A 23,600-nucleotide genomic window follows, 5' to 3' on the forward strand; every position below is an offset into this window, starting at 1 on the left:
TTAAGTTACTGGGCCGAGGTTTGGTTTTTAGTGGCTATATTATATCTGCTTTGAGATTTTCTACGAGCCAACTTCCTTTCAAACTAAAAAAATTAACCAACCACTAATAAAAAAAAATACTGTATACCTAAAATCTAGTTTTTGGTGCTGCTCTTATAGAAAATTTCAATGAAAGAATCAGAGGTCTTATTCTACGCAAAGACAGGTTTCAGGACGATTTACCCTTTCTCTGACACTTTTCTTTTCAAAAAGAAGCTATTAAAGTCTTATCAACCAATAACTGTTTCCATCAGCATATAATTATTACTAAACACAAGTTGAAACAAAACCATTATCTTTTCGTTTGCGTTATGAAATTTGAAGTCCCAACGTTATTTTTCTCGTGATACTTGCTAAACCTGTGCCATATTAAAAAAGGAGAAAAGAAAAAATATGTACTAATTTCTTTGAGATAAAAATTTCCGTAGTAATTGCACATCAGAGATCATGCCTATCATATTGTCAGCCAACACACCTGATAATTTTAACAAGCCAATTTTGCCGAATTACGTATATATCCATATACTTGGTGGCAATATATTTTCAGTAATCTGACTTTCCTTCCATCTATCAGAATCCTTTCCCTTTTCCAAATCATATTCTTTATCAACGTGTCACATCCAAACTTAAAAATTTCATCACGTCAGCATCGAATTCTTCTCAAAATTTATTATTTTACATTGTCCTGGCAAATATTTATTTTTACCAATGTATTTTAGGATGCATTCCTATGGTAAATACCATTAAAAGTAGGTTTGTAATTTAAAAAAATTTCAATACATTATGTGAATGCCAGATTTTTTACAGCGCAAAAGCCACCTAAAATCTAAGGTTCAAAACAATATTATGTACTCTGTTCGTAAGCTATGGTCCATTTTTAAAACGAATTTGTATTTATAAAACATAGCCTTACCAACTTTTATTTAAAAGCATCAACTCATGACTTAATTCTGCTAAGCTACAGTTTCATTCTCTTTTATTTGTGTATCTACAGCTATATCTTCCACAACAGGAACAGTAGGTTTTATGTATGTCCTATAAGTAGGCTCTTTAGGTGGCATCCAGTTGGGTATTATCTTATCATGAACACGCCAAACACCATATTGATTGGAAAGATGTTTTTCAAATACAACATATTCTAAAACATCTTTCACAGTTATTTCAGAGCCGTGCATAAGCCGCCCAAAACGATCATAAACAGCAAGAGTTTGCTGACTGTGAAATCTTACAGTAACCTGTCCAAACACATTATCATCAGTCATAACATTTGTGACTCTTGCATGAACAACTCTTGGAGGTTCCAAGGATTTGATAAAACTCCAACGGATCCGATTTTTATCAGTGTTTGCTGTAACAGATGGAAACGCATGTTCAGTGACTAGATTATGCAGTTTTTCTTCATCCTTTTCTGCCAAAGAGTGATGCATATTTATGTATATTTCTTGTGCCTCATCTGCAAAGTCACTGGAATCAAAATCTTCGTCATATGATTTTATCTTCCGAATTGCTAATAAAGAGGTTCCTTTTTTACCAACTTTCAAGAGACTCTGTTTCGCCCCTCCTAAAGTTACTGGTGATATCTTACCATCTCCTTCAGGAGGCACATAAGGTTCAAAAATACCACCAGTACTAGCAATAAAAACCGGTTTCTCTTGCCACATTCTTGGTGGCACAAGACCTCGTTCTTTCATCTTGGTTCTGATTTCTTCACTTGTAGGCTGGGTTTTCTCATCAAACGATGGAACTTCCACGCGAACTACTTTCATTGCACGAAGCTTCTTAAACTTAGGAAGAAAATGTTTGTTACTCTTAAAAGCATTTACAGAGGAAGTGCTAAATGACTTTTGGGTTAGGTCACAAAAGAGTCTGCTCACTCGCCAGCTTGACATTGTGATCAATAAACTTACACCTATGCAGTATCTGGAAAACAAGAAAAAGATATATTGATAATATTAAGTGGCATGGAAAATTTAATGGGTTGAAGGGATAATATTTATTTCCAAAAGTCTATACCAAGCTCAAGTAGGGCCAAATTTGCTTCTTATACTAGGTTAAACAAAACAACATAGATAAGAGAGATCAAAAAATAACCCTGAAAAAAAATAATCACAAATGAAATATTTCATGCGTAAAATGATCTGTTTAAAAATAAAAAATAAAAGTATCAGAGAAACATAGATTACACAAATTTATAATACAAAGTAGTATTTTTTTCACCTTAATCAAATAATTTAAGATAGTAAAATATATTTTATAAGAGTTTAACTGCTGTCTCTCCCTTTCCCCTTACCATAAACCTTTAATATTCTCTTGCGACATTTGCACATTACTGAAAACTATGTGGTTCCAACAGTGTGTTTTACTTGTTTTCAAAATATCAACAGAAAATAAAATATAAAATCACTATGATAATCAAGATGACTCGTAAGAAGTAATGAAAATTACTATTTAATATGCAATGTTATCAATCTCTGGAAATCTCAGTTATTCAAGATTTTAATTAACAGTAATTTCTTATTTTCGATGTTATAATAATAAACAAAAAACCTTTACAAAATATTTTGCTCTTAATAAAGAACAAATGCATAATAGTGTTTACAGTGTTCATGGTGAGGGGGAGGGGTAGCTAAACTAATATAACTAATAACTAAAAGCAATTTCTAAATATACTAACAGCAATTTCTATTTGTTTTAAGCTTGACTTGAGCATTAATTATAATTTTCACTTGATTTAGGACGTAATTATTTGTCTATAGCAGTATATGTTGTCTTTATATTTGGCATGATTATTTATTTGAATTTCTGTTCGTTTTGGGTATCACTTATTCTTTAATAGTAAATTCTGGTCGTATAAGTTTGAATTATTGTAGGACATTATTTCTGCAAGTCTTGTATTTTAAAATGGCTCTTTACTTTTCTCTGAAAAATATCTTTTTCGTGAAGTTTTAAGTAAAATAGTTTCTGTTCGTTTTTAATTTCCAAAGTTGGCAGCATCCAGCGTAATTTCATTTGATTACAAGGATAAGCTTGAAGCTGACTGTGGGGAAAATTTTGCAAATCGTGGTCGTTTTAATAGGCGCGGTCTTATTAAACTGAAATGTAGTTCTTCTGACCCGATCAATTTTATCTGTTCCTCAACTGTTTCAATTTTTCAATAAGCATGACATTAAGCAAATGGAGACTAATTATTTTCAATATTATAAGTTGTATTATATTTGCAACTTGCTGTGTGAAACAAGCCTTGTATGCCGTTATGGTGCAATGGCAATTTTGTCCTCACTTGACATTCTGCGAGCAGAGATTAGTCAGGACGCTAATTCTTGGTTGGACCCATGCCATAGTCTTATCCAATATTTATATCAGGGATTGTCTTGTTATTCTTCTTCTTTGTGTAACTCCGCTAGTTGAGCATAATTATTAAAATGATTTACAAATATTTTTCCAGTTCTCTTTTTTTTAGTTTCCACCTCAAAAATTAAAATATTGGATTCTAGCTATAATTCTTAAGGTGCATAAGGTGATCTGAGTGACGGCTTTCATTGAAGTCAATATAGTTATTGAAAAATCATTGCATTGAGTTTGTTCAATTTGAAATCTAGGTTTAGAACGGTTCTTCCACTAAGATTTTGAGTTAACGCCAAATTATAAATAATATACTCGAAAGAATCCTCCAAGGAAAAGATTGAAAAGATTCGATATGAATAAAGACGAAATAAAACAGTTAATATATACCAGACGCATTACTCAGCTCTCTTTATTTCTGACTCGTTAACCCCTTTTGTTTGTGATTTTGACTTAAGCGTTTTCTTGATGTGGTTTAGAAAAGATTGTAGAAAAGACCTGGATGCACGAAATGTATAGGTTTCAATACCCCTCTCAACATTTATGAAAGTTCAAACTAAATATCATACATATTCCATAATGTACACATACATATTATGCACATACACATACACGTATACACATACATATTCCATGCTCTTGACATATTCCATACACACCTTTTTGATAATCTGGATGCATATGGTGTCTTTTATTTATTTTAACGTCTACCTCAACATTCTCTGAAAATTTTCATTTGATACCAATATCATTCCCGAGAAATTGCGCATAGTATTTTGATAAAATCAATATAAATAACATTTTTTCGATTTAGTTAAACATCCTCTTAGACATTCCCTGGAAGTTTCAACTTAATACCATTAGCTGTTCCTAAGATGTTATGAGCCCTTTTGACAACCACGATGGACATAGTAACTTTTAATTCGGTTCAACATTCCCCTCAAAATTCTTTGAAGCTGCCCACTTAATGACCTTCACTGTTCCTAACACATTGCAGATTTTGAGAACTTGGATGCACATGGTGACTTTTTATTTAGTTCAATATCCCAATCAACATTTCTACTGAACAATCTTAGTCGTTCCTAATATATTGCAGATACGGCCTTTTGACAACTGGGTTAGAGAAGTATCTTTAAGTTCAATATCTCCTTCAAAATTCTCTGAAAGTTTCAGAGAATATACCCTTAACTGTTCTAAAGATATTGCAGATAGGCCCTTTGACAACATGGATGCTTGTAGTGTCTTTTGATTTAAGTAGCAATCCTGTAGCATTCCTTGAAAATTTTAAATTAATACCCGTAGCTGTTCTTTAGATCAATACAAATACGCTCAGATATGACCCTTTGGACAACCTGACATCTTCCCATGTATTGGAATATTCCCCTTGAAATTCTCTGTAAATTTTCGATTTCATACTCTTAGCAGTTCTTAAGATATTGCACAAGTTCCCTTTTGAGCACCTGGATGAGCATAAAGTATTTGATTCGGTTCAACATCCCCCTCAACATTCCCTGAAATTTTAAACTAAAAAACCATGGCCATTCCTGAGATTTTGCAGGTAAAACCTTTTGATAGCCTGGATTCACTTCAACTCTTTCGATTTAGCCCAGCAGTAGAAGTGGTGGTGGAAGAAATAGTAGTAGTAAAAGCAGCAGTCAAAGTCGTAATCGAACAATGAGTAGTAGTAGTAGTCACAAATAGTCATATTTACAAGAGGTTGAAGTCACCGTTATAGTCACCAGTAGTAGCAATCACAGTCACAAGAAGTTAGTAGAAGTAGTCACAGTCACACGTAGCTACAGTCAAAGTCACAAATAATCGCTTTTGCAGGGAGTCACACTCACATTCGCAAGCAGCCCAGTTACCAGTAGTTGTAGTTGAAATCCCAAGTAGTCGTAATCAAAAGTAGTTGCAGTCTCTTGTAGTCACTGTTGTAAAAAGTTGCAAGTAGTTGTGGTGTCAAGTAGGCGTAGTCGCAAGTCGTCGTAGTTGCAATTAGTGGCAGCCACAAGCTGTTGTAATCAATGTCGCTATAGCATTTAGTCGTAGTCGCAAGTATTCGCAGTCGCAAGTAGTCACAGCTGCCAATGCAAAATATTTAAGTCACAATTTCAAGTAGTCGAAGTCGCCGTCATAGTTGCAGTATCAAGTTGTCGCAATCACAAGTAGTTGTGGTCGCAGTCAAAAGTAGTCACGTTAGTAGCTGTAGCGGCAGTCACAAGCAGTCGCACTTGCAATAGGAATATTAGTGACCCACAAAGTTTCACGTTAATACTCTACAGCCGTTTCTAAGACACGACAGACATGCCCTGTTGATAGCCTGGATCCACATGGCGTTGTTTGATTTAGTTAAACATTCCATCAACATTTCCAGCAGTTTCACGTTGATACCCTTCGTCTTTTCAGACACACCCAGTACCAAAATTCCCCTTTTCCAGATAATGAATGACAATGGTAGTAGTCACAACTAGTCAGATTTGTAAGTAGTTGTTGTCAAGGTAAAAAGCAGTCATGGCTACAAGGAGCCGCAACCCCAATCAACAGTAGTCACAGTCATAACTAGCCGTAGTTGCAACCCAAAGTAACCGTAGTTGTAATGGAAAGTAGACACAGTTGCAAGTAATCAGTCACAAGAAAGTAGCAGAGGCAGTCGCAAGCAGTCTCAGTTACGAGTAGTCGTAGTCTAAAGCAGTAACAGTGACAAACCCAAGTAGTCTTAGTCGCAGATGCCAGTAGTTAGAATCGAAGTGATAAGTAGTCGCAGTCACAAGTAGTTACAGTCGCAAGTAGTCAGACACACGTAGTCTCAGTCGGGGTCACAAGCAGTCGTATTCATACTCTCAGTCACAGTTGTAAGAAGTCACGTACCTAATTGGCAGATCGAAGTTCCGAGTAGTCACAGTTGCAGCAGCAGTAGTCTATGAGAACTTTTTTAAGTTAAAACCCTTAGCCGTTCCTAAGATATTACAGATACGCTCTTTGTTAACTTAGATGCACACATTACCTTTTGATTTGGTTAAACATATCACTCAACATTTACTGCAGTTTCATCTTAATACATTTAGCCTTTACAAACACAACTAAGATCTTATATTTGTCTCTTTCCCAGTAATACATTCTACATATAAAAATGGGCAAATGGCATAATTTACAGCTCTTATCCTAGGGACTTTGGGGAGTTACATCATCCGCAGAGGCATAGTTATTAAACCTTTAACTATTTGGAACAAAACAACAATCTTATAATTTTGATCAGTATTGAGGGGAATCAAAAAGGGCGAGTTGGGATGGTTTCCCCTTAATCACTTTTCAACATGCTCCTTCACATGCCCTGAATGTTTCAATTTAACACCCTCAGCCGTTCAAGAAATATTACAGATACACCCTTTTGATAGCCAGCATGCATATAGTGTGTTTTGATGTTGCTCAACATTCCCCTCAGTATATCCTTAAACGTTCACCTTCATATCCTAAGCCTTTTTGGAGAGCAAAGATTAAAAAGGCTACCCATTCCCAATAACAAACCCCATGTAAAAACAATGGGCACTAACATAACTTAAAACCCTTGTTCCAGAAACAGTAGGGGTCAATTAATCCCTGTGGCATAACTGTTTAACCTTTAAACTGTTTAAAACAAGATAGCAATCTTAAAATTTTGATCAGATGTCTTTGGGGAGGGTAGCTAAAAAGGATCTCGGAGAGGAACTGGTTGCCATGTGATCTATTTTGACCCTTAAAAAGAACACTACAACTATCAATTTCTGATCGGATGAGCCCTTCCGGAGTTTCTGCAATCACCCCTTCCATACGAAGTGGCTCAGGTAAAAAAGAAAAACAATAATGCTTTGAAGTTTTATGGCTCTCTATTTTAAGAAACGCTAGAGGTTTGTCTCTGGAGATATGATTCTCTTTGCAAACACTGGAGCTTTACCCTTATTCAACATAATTCTTTGGTATATTTTTCAGACTGCCTCTATTCTGTCTGACATTTTCTTGCAGATACCAGGATGCTAAACAGGATCTCAGAATTTCGATCTGGTGACTTCAGGAAAAAATGAGCGTGGGAGGGGGCCTAGGTGCCCTCAAATTTCTTTGGTCAATTAAAAAGGGCACTAGAATTTTTAATTACCATTAGAATGAGCCCTCTCGTGACATTCTAGGACCACTGAGTCGATACGATCACCACTGGAGAAAAAAAAAAAAAAAAAAAAAAAAAACATGCATCCATGATCTGTCTTCTGGCAAAAAATGCGAAATTTTACATTTTTGTAGATAGGAGCTTGAAACTTCTATAACAGGGTTCTCTGATACGCTGAATCTGATGGTGTGATTTTCGTTAAGATCGTATAACTTTTAGGGGGTGTTTCTGCCTATTTTCTAGAATGATGCAAATTTTCTCAGGCTCGTAGCTTTTGATGACCAGGACTAATCTTGATGAAACTTATATATTTAAAATCAGCATTAAAATGCAATTCTTTTGATGTAACTATTGGTATCAAAATTCCATTTTTTAGAGTTTTGGTTACTATTGGGCCGGCTTGCTCCTTACTACAGTTTGTTACCACAAACTGTTTGACTAATTATGTTCTATTTGAAACGAAGTATAAAATTATTCTATCTATAATATCCTATAAATTATTCTATATTCTATACATCATTCTATATTCTATACATTATTTCTATAAATAGAATATAACTTTTAATTCATTTCACAGTTTTTACACCAGTTTACTATGGTTAATTAATTAAAAAGCTTTCATCAATCAACATATTACTTAAACTGCATTTGAAAACTACGATTGAAAATAAAAATACAAAAAGAACAAGAGAGAGAAGAAATCGAAAGTTCAGAAAGGCTAGTTTGTGGGGCCAAACATGTTAAATTAGAAAACGAATAATCAAAGACTGGATTTGTAACTAAAAATCAGACAAAAGAGAAAATATGCAGGGCAAAAGTTTGTTTTTTTTAACAGCAGAACTTACAGCAATTTTTTTTAAACTTTAATTTTTTTTAGCTTACCCAGCAATTTTTTTAAACTTTAAGTAACTCTGCTATCCTCTGCGAAATTCATGGCAATGCAACTTTATTTTCAGTAGAATTTTTCAAGAAAGCCCCAAAACTGTGTTTCTCACTTTTCAGATATATTAAACTAAGAACAGAATGCACAAGATTTTTCCATAACCTTTCATTGGAATGTGATTGAGCAAATGCAATTTGCTAATCCATCTGTTCCAGCAAACACTGATAAAAATCGGATCCGTTGGAGTTTTATCAAATCCTTGGAACCTCCAAGAGTTGTTCACGCAAGACTCACAAATGTTATGTCTGATGATAATGTGTTTGGACAGGTTACTGTGAGATTTCACAGTCAGCAAACTTTTGCTGTTTATGATCGTTTTGTGCAGCTTATGCACGGTTCCGAAATAACTGTGAACGATGTTTCAGAAAATGTTGTATTTCAAAAACATCTTTCTAAACAATATCGCGTATGGCATTTTCAATTTTAACAAACGGAATATCCAGCTGACACTTTGGCGTACCAACCTTTTGATGAATGTGGTAACTTAAGAGATTCGAGGCAATCCAAAAGTTTATTATGAAGAGTTTTTGGTTGTCATGTCACGTGTTGTCATGACACATGATATACAAATGGGTAACAGTTAATAGTCCCATTTTTTAATATTGCAGATCTGCAATAGGGATATAATGGGTAAAAATGCGGACCTGTAATGAGAGGGCTTAGAAATTTAAACAAGTAGCACAACCGTAGATTCTTAAGACATCTTCGAATGGACTTTGAAGGAAAGGGGGGAATAATTTGGGTTAATTTTTGTGAACCACACTAAAGGCCGCAAGACTGGTCTCAAGAATAACTAGTGTTGCTTATATGAACTGTGCAATTTTTAGTAGATCATCTTCTTTAGGATCTTAATTACTTCTTCAGCAACAGTTGATTCTGTTTGAAAGGGGCAATAGTGATTATTAACCGCCCAAAAGTTGTCTTGGATTTTTGAACCTTGGCAATAATACCTTAAAATACTGAAATCGATCCTGTGGTGGCGCAGTGGACTTAATCTCAGGTTGGTAATATAGGATCCAGAGTTGGAAACCAGCTGTTACAACACACAGCAGGCCAACGCAAGGACCTTCCTTGTTACAGAAGTTAGGAAGCGTTTTTAATCCAATATATATGTAAAAGAAACTGGAATCTCTTGAATCAGATAGACATTCAAATAAAACATGCTGAATTTTTCTTTTAGATTGATAGCAATTTTGGCAGAGAGGAGAGCAGATTTCAAGTAGTAGATGTCTCAATCTCAACAAGTAATAAACTTATAAATATCAACTGGTAATAAATAGAAGTCAAAGCCCTTGAATGATATGGAGAAGATAAACAAATCCTGGGAATGGTCATTCAATCCTTCCCGGAATCAGTCCTGGGAATGCCCATTCTTGATGTTCCTAAACTTGCAAAAAAAGTGCAAAGCCCAAAAAAAACATTGGATAAAAACTTCAAGATATGTATTTTAATCAAAACACTTGAAAGGTCCACAAACAAGCCTCCAGGAATGATATAATTTTTTAAACCTTAAGACATACACTTTGTGATACCATGTTGAAATAGTGACAGCATGACTAAGTTGAAAAAATTGTGCATTGCATGTGCACAAATTGTGCATTTCCCCTGAGATTATCACTTGCAGCACAACAGTGCTACCTAAGTAAAGAGCAGAGTTTAAGTAAAGAGCAGAGTTTATGTTTTATTTTTCACTAAGCAAGTGGACAGAGTTAAAAACTTTGGAGGGGGCTCCTTAAATTGGAAATTGAAAGTTCTAGCACCCTTTTCAAGAGCCACTAAAAATCATTTGTGGACAAACAGACCCCCTCCCCACCCCATTTTGCTACCTCCTCTAAAAGACATCCAATCAAAATTTTGAGAGAGTGATTTTTAATTTATTTATTTGAAAACTCATAAAACTAAAAACAAGAAGACAGAGCAGTAACAAAAAAAGAACAGAAGAATAAAGCATTAAAACAAAAATTAAACACTTCAAAATAAATTACAACTTCAACAGATTACTGTTCTAGTACTGATATCCAAAAATGGTTCTTTTGATAGATGGGAATTGTAAATAGAAACATGCTTTTCCAAGGCAGTAATAGGGTCTATAAAGTTCAATTTTCTTACAAAATAAGAATTGCTGGTTATGAGGGAAAACATTAAAGATATTTCACGAAACAAAAGAAAAACAGAAGTTTCAAAATGTAGTGTATTTGTAAACAATTTACAAAAACATGCAATGTACATGAATTAGAACTGATACAAAACTGAATTAGAAACAGGTAAGGGACCAGAGCTGAAAATATTCCAAAAAAAGAGGATGGTTGAAGAGTATCGTATCAAGCAGTTCATGGTAACAAACAGTAGGTAAGGAGTGCTCTGGCACAATAGTAACCAAAACTCTAAAAAACAGATTTTTGATACTAATAGATACATCAAAAGAATTTGGGTTTTTTTTTGCTGATTTTAAATATATAAGTTTCATCAAGTTTAGTCCTACTCAACGAAAGTTGCGATCCTGAGAAAATTTGCCTTATTTTTGAAAAAAAAAGCGGAAAAACCCCCTAAAAGTAATAGAATCTTAATGAAAGTCACACCATCAGATTTAGTGTATTAAACCTGCTGAAGAGCTTTCAAGCTCTGATCTGCAAATCTGTGGAATTTTGCATTTTTTGCCAGAAGAAAAATAATGGATACGTGTTTATTTGTTTTTTTCCCCAGGGGGTGATCATATCAACCCAGTGGTTCTAATATGTTGCGAGAGGGCTCATTCTAACGGGAACTATAAGTTCTAGCACCTTTTTAAGTGACCAAAAAAATTGCAGGGCAACTAGGTCCCCTTCCATGCTCATTTTTTCCCAAAGTCACAAGATCAAAATTTCAAGATAGCCATTTTATTCAACATAGTCAAAAATCTAATAGCTATGTCTTTGAGGACGACTTAATCCCCCACAGTCCTTGGGGGAGAGGCTGCAAGTTATGAATGTTGCCCATTGTTTCAATACAGTATTGGTTATTGGGAAGTAAACAGACATTTTCAGGGAGTTTTTTTCTGTTGTGGGAGGGTCGGAGGAGGTTTTTACGTGGGAGGATCTGTCAATGGAAGAACTTATCATGGGGGAAGAGAATTTCCATGATGGAGGCACTGGAATTTCCAGCATTATTTTAAAAAATAAGAAATTAAATTGAAAAAAGTTTTTTTCAACTGAAAGTAAGGAGCAACATTAAAACTTAAACAAACAGAAATTACCATGTATATGAGGGGGTTCGTCCCCTCATCAATACTCTGTTCTTTATGCTAAAGCATTTTTGGTAATTTCAAAAGAGCTATTTTTTATAACTAAATAACCTTTATGATTCAGGGGTCATTCTTAAAGAATTGGAATAAAATTCAAATTTTAGCGTAAAGAGCGGGGTACTGACGAGGGAGGTGCACCCCCTCAATGCGTTATAAAAAATTATGAATATAGAAGGCTTGTTATGTATGTTAATTCATGAGTTACATATATTCATTACCAATAAAAAGGTTTTTAAATAAGATTAAAAGTTCTAGTGGCCTTTATAAGTAACCAAAAAAAACCTGAAGGTCCTAAGTAATTACTACTACTGCTAGCGCTATTACCACTACTGAGGCTAAGGAAGTTAACATAAAACATCTAGGGAGCATTGAACTAAATCAAAACACATTAAGTTCACACAGGTTATCAAAAGGCCATATTGGGAGTATTCCAGGAACTGAAACTTTCAGGCCAAGTTAGGGGGAGAAAGTGTAAGGTAACCAAAAGGCACTATGAACTACTACTACAGCTACTACTTCTAAGGCTAAGGGTACTTAGATGAAACTTTCTGGGAATGTTGAGGGGAATTTTAAAAACACTATGAGTATAGATATTGTCAAAAAGGTGTATAGTAAGGCATGTTGCCAGAAATGCTTAATTAACCAAAAGGCACAATGTATGTACAACTACTATTGCTACAACTACAAGGGCTAAGGTTATTAGGATGAATCTTTCAGGGAATATGGAGGAGGATGTTAAACTAAATCAAAACACCCTATGTGCATTTAAATTGTTAAAAGGGTATATAAGCAATATCTTAGGCATGATTTAGTGAATTAAGTTGAATTTTCCCGGGCAAGATGAGATAGATATTCAAATGGCAAAAAGGCAATATATCCACAAAGCTACTGCTACTACTGCTTCTATTACTGTTATTACTAATATTCCAACTACAGCCACTATGACTACTACTACCACTAAGTCTGGGGGTATGAAGGTAAAAACTTCAGGGAATATTGAGGGGCCTTGAAATAAATCTAGCACACTGTGTATGCGGGTTGTCAAAAGAGTGGTTATCAAACAGTTCGTGGTAACAAACTGTAGTAAGGAGCGACCCGGCTCAATAGTAAACGAAACTCTAAAAAACGGAATTCTGATGCTAAAATATACATCAAAAGAATCAGATTTCCATGCTGATTTTAAATATATAAGTTTCATCAAATTTAGTCTTTGTCATCAAAAGTTACGAGCCTGGAAAAATTTGCCTTATTTTAGAAAATAGGGGAAAATACCCCCTAAAAGTCACAGAATCTTAACGAAAATCACTCCATCGCATTCGGCGTATCAGAGAACCCTATATCAAAATTTTCAAGCTCCTATCTATAGAAATTACTCCGTATATGAAATGGGTTGTCCCCTCTGCAATCCCTCGCTCTTTACGCTAAAGTTTGACTCTTTGCCACAATTCTGCTTTTTAAAACAATTAAAAGGAGGGGACAACCCATTTCATATACGGAGTAATTTCTGTTCGTTTTAAGTTTTAATGTCGCTCCTTACTTTCAGTTAAAAAAAACTAGTTTTTTTATGTAATCAAATTAGGAGGAGTACATTTTCCATAACGGAGCTATGAAGGCTAATTTTACCTTTTTTTTATATCAACTTAACTTTATCTGGGAGAAAACCAAACAAAAGTTTACTTATCAGACAAACCTGAAATCTTTCCTTTACACCTTAAGGTACATATTTTCAGAATGTATCTGGCCAAAATATAAAAGTACCTCAAGGTTAGAGAAAACTCAATATAAAAATTATTTTTCATAGAACAAATGATAACCCTGAAAACCACAGACCTATTAGTCAAGGCTATTTCTTCCAGAAAAAAAAAACTCATTAACTATAACATGCAAGGTTTTTATGGCACTTGGTATTAACCAAGTGCCATAAAACCTTTATAATTTGGAAAAATTAGAAAAGATGGGGTATTTTTAACTTCTGAACGGGTGATCAGATCTTAATGAAATTTATTATTTAGAAGGATATTGCGCCTCAGAGCTCTTATTTTAAATCCCGACCGGATCTGGTGACATTCAGGGGAGTTAGAGGGGGAAACCTAAAATATGGGAAAAATTATAACTGAGAAAAACTAGAAAATATGAGGCATTTATAACTTATGAATGGGTGATCAGATCTTAATGAAATTTGATATTTAGAAGGAGCTTGTGCTTCAGAGCCATTATTCTAAATCACGAATAGATTCGGTTACATTGGGGGGAGTTGGAGGGGAAAACTGGAAATCTTGGAAAACGTGAAAATTGAGGTTTCTTTATCTTATGAATGGGTGATCGGATCTTAATGAAACTTGATATATAAAAATATCTTATGTCTCAGATGCTCCATTTTCATTTCAAATCGGATCCAGGGACATAGGGGGTTGCAGGGGGGAAACAGAAATCTTGAAAACCAGAAATCTTGGAAAACACTTTGAGTGGAGAGATCAGGATGAAACTTGATAGGAAGAATAAGCACAAGTTCTAGATCCATGATTGACATAATTGGAACGGATCCACTCTCTTTGGGGGAGTTAGTGGGGGGGGGTTACTTTGGAAGGATTTGAAAAATTGATGTATTTTAACTTGAGAACAGGTGACCAGATCTTAATGAAATTTGATATTTAGAAGGAACTCAGAACTCTTATTTTAAATCCCGACCATATCTTGTGATATTGGGAGGAGTTGGAGGGGGAAACCAGAAATCTTGGAAAACGCTTTGAGTAGAGAGATTGGGATGAAACTTGGTGGGTAGAATAAGCAAATGTTGTAGACACGTGATTGACGTAACAGGACTAGATCCGCTCTCTTTGGGGGAGTTAGGGGGGTCCAGTGCTTTGGTGAGTGTGGTGCTTCTGGATGTGCTAGGATGATGAAAATTAGAAAAAAAAAGTATTTTTAACTTACGAGTGGGTGATCAGATCTTTATGAATTTTGAAATTTAGAAGGACATTGTGTCTCAGAGCTCTTATTTTAAATCCTGACCAGCATTATCCTCTAATTTTCCTTTTAAATCAATCTACTGATTCTTAGAATTTTGCTAGAGCTCATGCCATATGAGCTCTTGGCTCTTCCGACTTCATCACAAGTGCCATATGAGCTCTTAGCTTTTGTTGTACAAGTAAATCAATCGACATTGATCAAAACATTATTAAACATTATTACTGAAGTCAGCCAACATGTGTTTGAGGAATGAGTAAACTAGTTAATTTTATTTTGTTAAGATAAAATTTATAAAACAAAACGTAACCATTTCAAGCCTGGCAGAGGGGGGGGGGTTGAATTCAAAATTTGATTAAAGATAAATATAGAAAGAAAAATTTGAAAAACAGACCAAAAACAAGGTAAAAAAGATGAGAAAGCACAATCATACTAGGAAAAATACAACATAAACAAGTATAGAAGGAAAACTGAAATGAAAAAAGCACAATAATGGATTGTTATTTCTTTTCTATTACATAGAAGACATACTTTAAGGTAAGTCTGAGACAGAAGAGAAGTAAAGGCCTGGGAACACCATGGGCAGAAGGATTCTGAGTGTGAAGTGCTGGTGAGTGGATGGAGTTGGGTAACTAAGGTGATTTATTGCTGTTTCTCACCTGTTATATACACTCCTTGCAGTTGACTGGGGGATAAGATAGTTACTGGCTTGGAAACATCATGAGTCAGGTAAATTTTCTTTTGATGAAAACATTTCTAGTGCAAGGGTTGAGTAATGGATTTTTTAGGCAAAACACAGACATGCCCTATTATTTTTTTGATCTCCAGGGTTTCTAACCTTTCCAGGCCTTTTATTATGTCCTATATTGTGCTCCAGGGTTTCTAACCTTTTCAGGCCTTTTAAGTTGCAGGGAGTATGGCACTTTAAAATTAAACATAAACTCAAAAAGCCAGTGTACCAAATGGGACGAGCATATTCAAGAAGAGGTCAAACAAAAGATGTATCCATTTTAAATAGTATTTTTATGGTACTTAAAATAGTAAATTTAATTTCCCCCAATATTCAGCATATCACTGAGGCTAAAGTGGATATCTCTATTCTATACAGCAAAGCCAATTATACAACATATCATTCGATGCATAGAACAACAAGATAAAATACAATTAGGACTATGTATGTGTCCATCTGAAGGAGAGGGGGTAAGGTGGTTTGCACTGTCAGGGTAACAACTGTTATAGGGTAAAGGTACCAATGATTTGGCAGTTTTTATAAAAAAAAAAAAAACACTTTTTCTACTCCAGAAGGCTTCATTTAAAGACCTTTGGTCAGAAAAGGGTTCCAGTATATAGGAAAAATATCTACGAATCTAACTGTTTCATTGGAAGTTTTAAGTTATATCAGAAAAGGGTACACAACTCCAATTTTCTTATATTGCAGTATTTTCATGTACAAATTCAACACAACCTACCAGTTTTCAATGTCAGTTGGAACCCAATTCAATATGTGTAAAAATACTTGGGAATTCTTGTGGGCAGATCCTGGTGAATTCAACATGCTTTTTCTTCCTAGTGTATTTCTTTGTCTCTCTTCAACTTTTTTCAATGTGTAAATATACAAAACCCTATTCAGATGGTGGAAGCAAAAAACTGAAAAAAATTGCCTCAAGTATAGGGACAAAATTGGACAGTCTTGTAGAGGGTAATCATGTGACTTAGGTCTCTATAATATAATGTGTGATATAATAGTGTGATATAGGTCTCTCTATAAACACTATCTTGAAGGGCCCACTTTCTATCTGCTTTAATGGTCCAGCAAAGATTTCTTTGTTGTTCACAGTGAAAGTTTTGTCAACATTTGGCCATTTCAAAGTTAATCTATCAGTTTAATCCACTTGAAAATTTTAGTTTTGGCAATCCTTTGCCTGGAAAGTCCAGGATTCTTGAAATATACATGTCCTAATTAAGATTATTAGAAGTTTGTGACACCAAAGATTTTAACATATTTTATTAGCATTTTGGGAGGGATAGGGTCTAAGAAAACCGGAGTAAATTTTAGGAATTTTAAGAAGTTTACTGTCATTGTGTTGCAAGATCAACACTTTGATTTTGTTGTGATTTTTTTTTTTTTTTATTCCTAGCACCCTGATTTCAGCTTATTCCTGGAAAGTCATGAAGGTTTTATGCAGGAATGCCATGCATAAAATTTTTATTTATTAGATTGCTACAACAAAATAATAATTCTAACAAAAGCAATAGAGCTCAATGTGTCAACTATTTTTTTTTCCATTTTGATGTGACCACTCATTGTGTTTTGGTTTTGTCCCGCTTTTTTTTTTTTTTTTTTTTTTTTTCCTAAGCCGCCAATGTCGGCTTATTCCTGGAAACTGGTAAGGGTCTAACCTCTGCGGTTTTCACAGAAAGTGTGGACATTTGGCTGGATTGATGAATATGACTTTTCATTTTGGAAGCTTTGTAGAACTCTTGCCTGGGGCCAAAAAGGAAGGTTCTTGCTTGTCCTTGAGCCAGAGCCTATAGTGTGTGAATTGAAGTGGAGTTTTATAGCCTATGTCAGAGAGAACTATCTGAAGCTATGCAGTCAAGCTTTTGTTCCATCAAACCATGTTTCTGCTTTCAAGTGGAAAGCTCTGTTCTAGCAGGCCAAAGCTCCAAATGAAGGATGGACTAAAATTTATAAGTGTTAAATATATGCAGCAGCTACCCAGATCCATAGCCAATATATCTTCATTGAGTGATAAAAAGAAAAATATACAGAAACAAAAAGTGGCATTTTCCCATGTTTCAAAAGTGCTATTATCTATTGTTTCTATCCATTTCTGTTTGTAATTTCAGCTGAATTTATCACTCGATTTTGTGCACTTAGGATTGCAGTAGAAAATGGCATCAGATGTGCCTCTTAAACTTTAAAGTCCTCTCATTACTAAAGAAATTAGAGTTAACCTTTGCTCCTTTCTAAGTGATGATATTAAAAACTTGGCCTATGACAAAAAAGTCAAATTTTGAACTAAGACAGATAGATTTTTTTCGACAGCAGTCAATAGCTCTTGATGAGCTGATCAAAGTATATGTCATCCATTTTTTGGTAGAAAAACTCCTTCATGAAATGTAACAGTTTGAAAGTTTAAAGGGGTTGACAACTTCAGTAGTAAGGTACACACTCAAACCAAAAATAAGCCAGTACTGATTGAGAGACATATAGGGGAGTTTTAAGCAACAGTCAGCTGTCAGCTCATAATCATCTTTGGTAATGAAAGGCTTGCAATTTTTGCTAGTTGGTGTACCTATTATTTGTTTCTGGTGTATTTGATGGTAAGACCAATTTGGTTACAGTGGTAAGATATGTAGGGGACATGTTTATTTTAAGCTCCTTGCAGATTAACAATTTCAGCATTTAATCAAAGCAAGGAAACAAAACCAAACTGTTGCTTTTGCAACACTTTGCTCAGCAAAGCCAAACAAACGTTGCCACAACAACTCATGTTGCCTATACAACATAGATATAGTTTTATTTGACTTACAAGAATTTTCTTTCATATGTAAATTCTCAGCTTTGTCCAAAATTTGGGTTGGATTTTGATGGGGTCATTTTTGATAGTTCTATGAGGAGTTTAACATATTTTATTAGCATTTTGGGAGGGATATGGTCTAAGAAAACAGGAGTGGATTTTAAGAATTTTAAGAAGTTTATTGTCGTTATATTTGACATAGTGAAATTTACTTTCATATGTATATTCTTAGCTTTATCCAAAACATGGGTAGGATTTTGATGGAGTCATTTTTGATAGTTCTATGATATAGTTCAAGGATCAGCAGATCATCTACATATAAACACCATTGAGGGAATCTTACAAATTTCATAAATCAATACTACATATAAGAGTGGTCAAATGCTTAAAAATATGATGAGGTATATATGACGCATGAGGTCAAGCAGCAGTTCCTCAGATGATGGAAAAATCAAGCATCTAGTATCAAATAACTAAAATTACAATTTAAACAAATCCTTTTTTAATGTTTTTTCATGTGAAATATTTGTTACAAATAATTATCATCAAAATCTCTTGTTTTAGAGAAAGTACCCATAAATTCAACAATTATATTTTTGTCAGATGACCATTGAGTTTTAACACCTATTGTTTCTTGTCTGTTTTGTATGTTCAGTGAAGTTTCAACAGAGTCACCTATAGTTTTTGCCAATACTGGTTTCTATATTTTGACAGGGCCTGTTGCCATCTGTCAAAAATTTTGGCAAGGTTACTACAAGATATCAAACAGTTTGTGGTAATGAACTGTAGTAAGGAGCGACCTGGCTCAATAGTAACCAAAACTCTAAAAAATGGAATTTTGATATCAATAGTTACATCAAAAGAATCGCCTTTTAATGCTCATTTTAAATATATAAGTTTCATCAAGATCAATTATACCTATCAAAAGCTACGAGCCTGAGAAAATTTGTATCATTTTAGAAAATAGGGGGAAACACCCCCTAAAAGTCATGCAATCTTAACAAAAATCACACCATCGGATTCAGCGTATCAGAGAACCTTATTGTAGAAGTTTCGAGCTCCTATCTACAAAAATGTGGAATTTCACATTTTTTGCCAGATCATGGATGCATGTTTATTTGTTTGTTTTTTTTGTGTTTTTTTCCCAGGGGTCATCGTGTCGACCCAGTGGTCCTATAATCTTGCGAGAGGGCTCATTCTAACGGAAGTTAAAAGTTCTAGTGCCCTTTTTAAGTAACCAAAAAAATTGGAGGGCATCTAGGCCCCCTCCCACACTCATTTTTTCCCAAAAGTCACCAGATCAAAATTCTGAGATAGCCATTTTATTCACTGTAGTCGAAAAACCTAATAACTATGTCTTTGGGGGCAACTTACTCCCCCACAGTCCTGGTGGGAGGGGCTACAAGTTACAAACTTTGACCATTGCTTACATATAGTAATGGTTATTTGGAAATGTACAATGTTTTCAGGGGGATTTTTAGGTTGGGGGGGTTGAGAAGAGGGAGATATGTTGGGGGAACTTTCCTTGGAGGAATTTGTTGTGGGGGAAGAAAAATTTCATGAAGGGAGCACAGGATTTTCTAGTATTATTTAAAAAAAACAATGAAAAAATAAATATGAAAAAGTTTTTTCAACTGAAAGTAAGGAGAAGCATTAAAACTTAAAGCAAACAGAAATTATTACACATATGATAGGCTCACCTCTTCCTAATACCCCACTCTTTATGCTAAAGTATTTTTAGCAATTTCAACTATTTATTCTACAGCTTTTGTGATTCACGGGTCATTCTTAAGGAATTGGGACAAAATTTAAGCTTTAGTGTAAAGAGCAAGGTACTGATGAAGAGGGTGAATAAGAGGATACAGAAGTTTGCTACGTAAGCTAATTTGTAAGTTACATATATCTTTTACTAGTAAAAACATTCACATTTAGTCTTTATTATTTATCAAATTTAGTCTTTGTCATCAAAAGTTAAGAACCTGAGAAAATTTGCCTTATTTTGGAAAATAGGGGAAACACCCTCTAAAAGTCATAGAATCTTAACGAAAATTACACCATCGCATTCAGCATATCAGAGAACCCTACAGCAAAAATTTCAAGCTCCTATCTACAAAAATGTGGAATTTCACATTTTTTGCCAGAACACAGATCATGGGTGCCACAGTTCTACTTTTTAAAACAATTAAAAACTTTAGCATAAAGAGTGAGGGATTACAGAAGGGACAACCCATTTCATATACAGAGTAATTTCTGTTTATTTTAGGTTTTAATGTTGCTCCTTACTTTCAGTTAAAGAAACTAGTTTTTTTTTATTTAATTCTTGAAAGAAATGAATCTCATAATAAAATTCAATATCTATATTTGAAATTCAGGTGAAGGAACATTTTTAGCTGGCATGGTATTCCACTACATCAGACAAGTATTTTGACACTTGGAACATAGTTTTGTTGGTAAATGTATGACAGTTCACATTATTGAGCAACCCATAAAATGAATATACCATTCAATGCCTTTTTTATGCTCTTTACAAATATAATAATTGATGCTATTGCAAATTTAAGCACTTTTTGAGCTCTCAAAAATGACAAATTTTCAATTAAAGTATGAGTTATTGGTCATTTTCTGACAAAATAAGACTACATTTTCTCAGTGCTGTTTTCTTGGTAATTTCTGACAAAATAATGCTACATATTTTCAGTGCCAAAATTATTTATAATAAGGTTATTTTATGTTAGGTCAAAAAGTTCTCAAATTTGAATTTGCAATAGAAGTGATTATTATATTCGTAAAGAGCATAAAAAAGGCATCAAGTGGTATGTTCACTTTATTGGAAAGTCAATAATATGAAGTGTTATACATTTGTTGATATAATACTCCAAGTCATGACTAAGCAGAGTTAAGATTTCAAAGTGGTTCCAAACTTGCACTGTCAAATCATTACCCTACTGAAAAAAAAACATAAAATAGCCTAAGGAAAATAAAAGAATTATTTTTATTTTATGTTAGTTTTAAATATGGCTAAGGGGTATAGGGGAAGGGTGTTGGGGTTGAATTGTTGCAAACACAACCTAAACTATCCATAAAGCATAAAATTAGTAATACATAAATATCCATCTTTACTTTCTAGCAAGTTTCCTTCTATAAAACCACTACTTTGTAAATTTCTCCACTGATGTTACTTGTCTGTAATTAAATATGTTTGAAAAAAAAGTCATATTTAGAAAATCCACAGACACTATAATTTAGACTATGCATTTTATGATTAGGCATGATATAAGGAAGTATTTTAGAATTTTTATAGTTGTTTTTAAAATGTTGTTATAATAGTAACCATGGTTTGGTGGTCAAAGTAAAGAGGCAGTGTTATTTTTAGCCATTTTTCTCTTAAAGGGTTTAAAATAGAATTTGCAAGGGTTGCAATTAGTCTATTTGGAAAGTGTGAAATAGCCTTTCTAATGATATATTCATCTTTTAGCAGTTAATAAACTATTTGTGAGATTCTAAATGACACAGGAAAAAGTTGAATATATTGTTGATTTCTTCTTTTATCTTCTCTAAATATACTAATCAATTCACCCACAAAGGCACCCATCTCTCCAACTGATTCTTTTATGTAGCCTAAAACCCAAATAAAGTATCCCTTTGTTGTAGGAATGCAGTTATATTTTCTTACTCTAATCATCTTTTCAGTTTGTAAGTCATCTCTCTGTGTATTTACCAAAACAGCCAGTCCAAAATAATATTTTTTATGATTTTAAAAAGTAGGATACATGGGCTAGTAAAGGTAGTCTGACTAATAAAAACATCCACCAATAATAAAACATGAATTTTATGTTCTCTCAGTTTTTAAAGATTCCTTGGCTTTTACAGACTACAAGATCATCTCAGGGGTGGGGGGCGCGTTAATTTGAAAGTGAAATGAAAATTATATTTGAAAAAAGCATAAAAAATCAAGCAGTAGGCCTATGTACAGCTTGTCCATATGCCAGTTCAATCACATTGCAGTTTATGATACCCTGTAGTTGGACAGCAAATCAGTAGGACAAGACGACCAGTATTCGGACACTTTTTTAATCTACTAAAATTACTCTATTATACTACCTAAAAACTTGATATTTTCACACAGAACAAGTAGGACATTAATTTAAATGTTTTGCTTGTACAGCGCTGCCTATTTTTAAATTTACCAATAGCTAACAATTCAACTAATATTTGGAACATAGGCTCCTCTCACTGACAAATTTATTACGCGATGACACATATACCAGGTCAGCCATCTCTCTATTCTCGCACAAGCCCATTTTCAGAATACCAATTCACGGAGAGTAATGGTTCTATTGTCGGAAATTATTAATTTTCGGATTTATCATCTGGCTAATGAAACGCTTACACGAATGAATCTCAGACGCTTAAAACCTTAACAATTCTGTCACATCATTGTTGTTCATCTTGTATTTTTTTTTTTTTTTTTTTTTACAATTGAAACATCGTCAAAATACAACATCTAATGTCAAAAATTGTTTGTGTTTTTTTATTGAAACTAACACCAGTTTCTACTTTTGTAAATAATCCATTCTTTTTGGCAAGAGCCCAGCTTAGAATTGAAGGAAAAAAAATTACAAAATATAAGTTTGAAAATATGAACCTGCACACTTTCTTATATAATACTACAGAATTTTTATCCTTAATTTATTTTTAGCTTTGTTTTTCTATATTTCTATCCCATGGGAAAAAAGATATTCTATGCAATTAAAGAATTGTCCAATGTTATGATATTTAAAACAAAGTCAATATATGTTTTATTACAAAACTGGATAACAAAACCGGGTACACTTAGTGCTGTAGTATTTTTAATTTATTTTTGACACACACACCCCCCCCCTCTGGACAAATTTTTTACTTCTCAAGATGGTTCTTAATACTGATGTTGCTTTTTGATTGTATATATATATATATATATATATATATATATATATATATATATATATATATATATACCAAAAAACAACATCAGTATTAAAAGCCACCTTGAAAAGTAAAAACGATTGTCCAAGGGGGTGGCAAAAATAAACTTCAATTGCATTGAATATTTTTTTTTTTCAATGGGATAGAAACATAAAAAAAAACAAAGCTAAAAATAAATTAAGGATGAAAATTCTGTAGTATTTTATAGGAAAGTGTACAGGCTCATATTTTGAAACTTATATTTTGTTATTTTTTTCCTTCAATTCCAATCTGGGCAAGAAAATACAAGATAAACAACAATGATGTGACAGAATTGTTAAGGTTTTGAGCATCTGAGATTGATTCATATAAGCGTCTTCACCGCAAAGCAGCCTACTCTTCAAATGACAGCAAGATCTTCCA

At 33.9% G+C, this 23,600-nt stretch overlaps 1 protein-coding gene across 1 annotated transcript; it reads right to left on the minus strand.

Moving 5' to 3' along the window:
* Window positions 1-895: 895 nt before the first annotated feature.
* On the minus strand, window positions 896-22,453 carry LOC136025888 (large ribosomal subunit protein mL45-like). The gene is made up of 2 exons (XM_065701940.1): window positions 22,335-22,453; window positions 896-1,959 (listed from the first exon to the last, which is right to left on the minus strand). The coding sequence occupies exon 2, from the start codon at window positions 1,926-1,928 to the stop codon at window positions 993-995; it is 936 nt and encodes a 311-aa protein (XP_065558012.1). The 5' UTR covers window positions 1,929-1,959; window positions 22,335-22,453; the 3' UTR covers window positions 896-992.
* Between the last annotated feature and the right edge of the window lie 1,147 nt (window positions 22,454-23,600).

The sequence above is a fragment of the Artemia franciscana genome, chromosome 1 (assembly GCF_032884065.1).
Source record: "Artemia franciscana chromosome 1, ASM3288406v1, whole genome shotgun sequence".
Classification (NCBI taxonomy): domain Eukaryota; kingdom Metazoa; phylum Arthropoda; class Branchiopoda; order Anostraca; family Artemiidae; genus Artemia; species Artemia franciscana.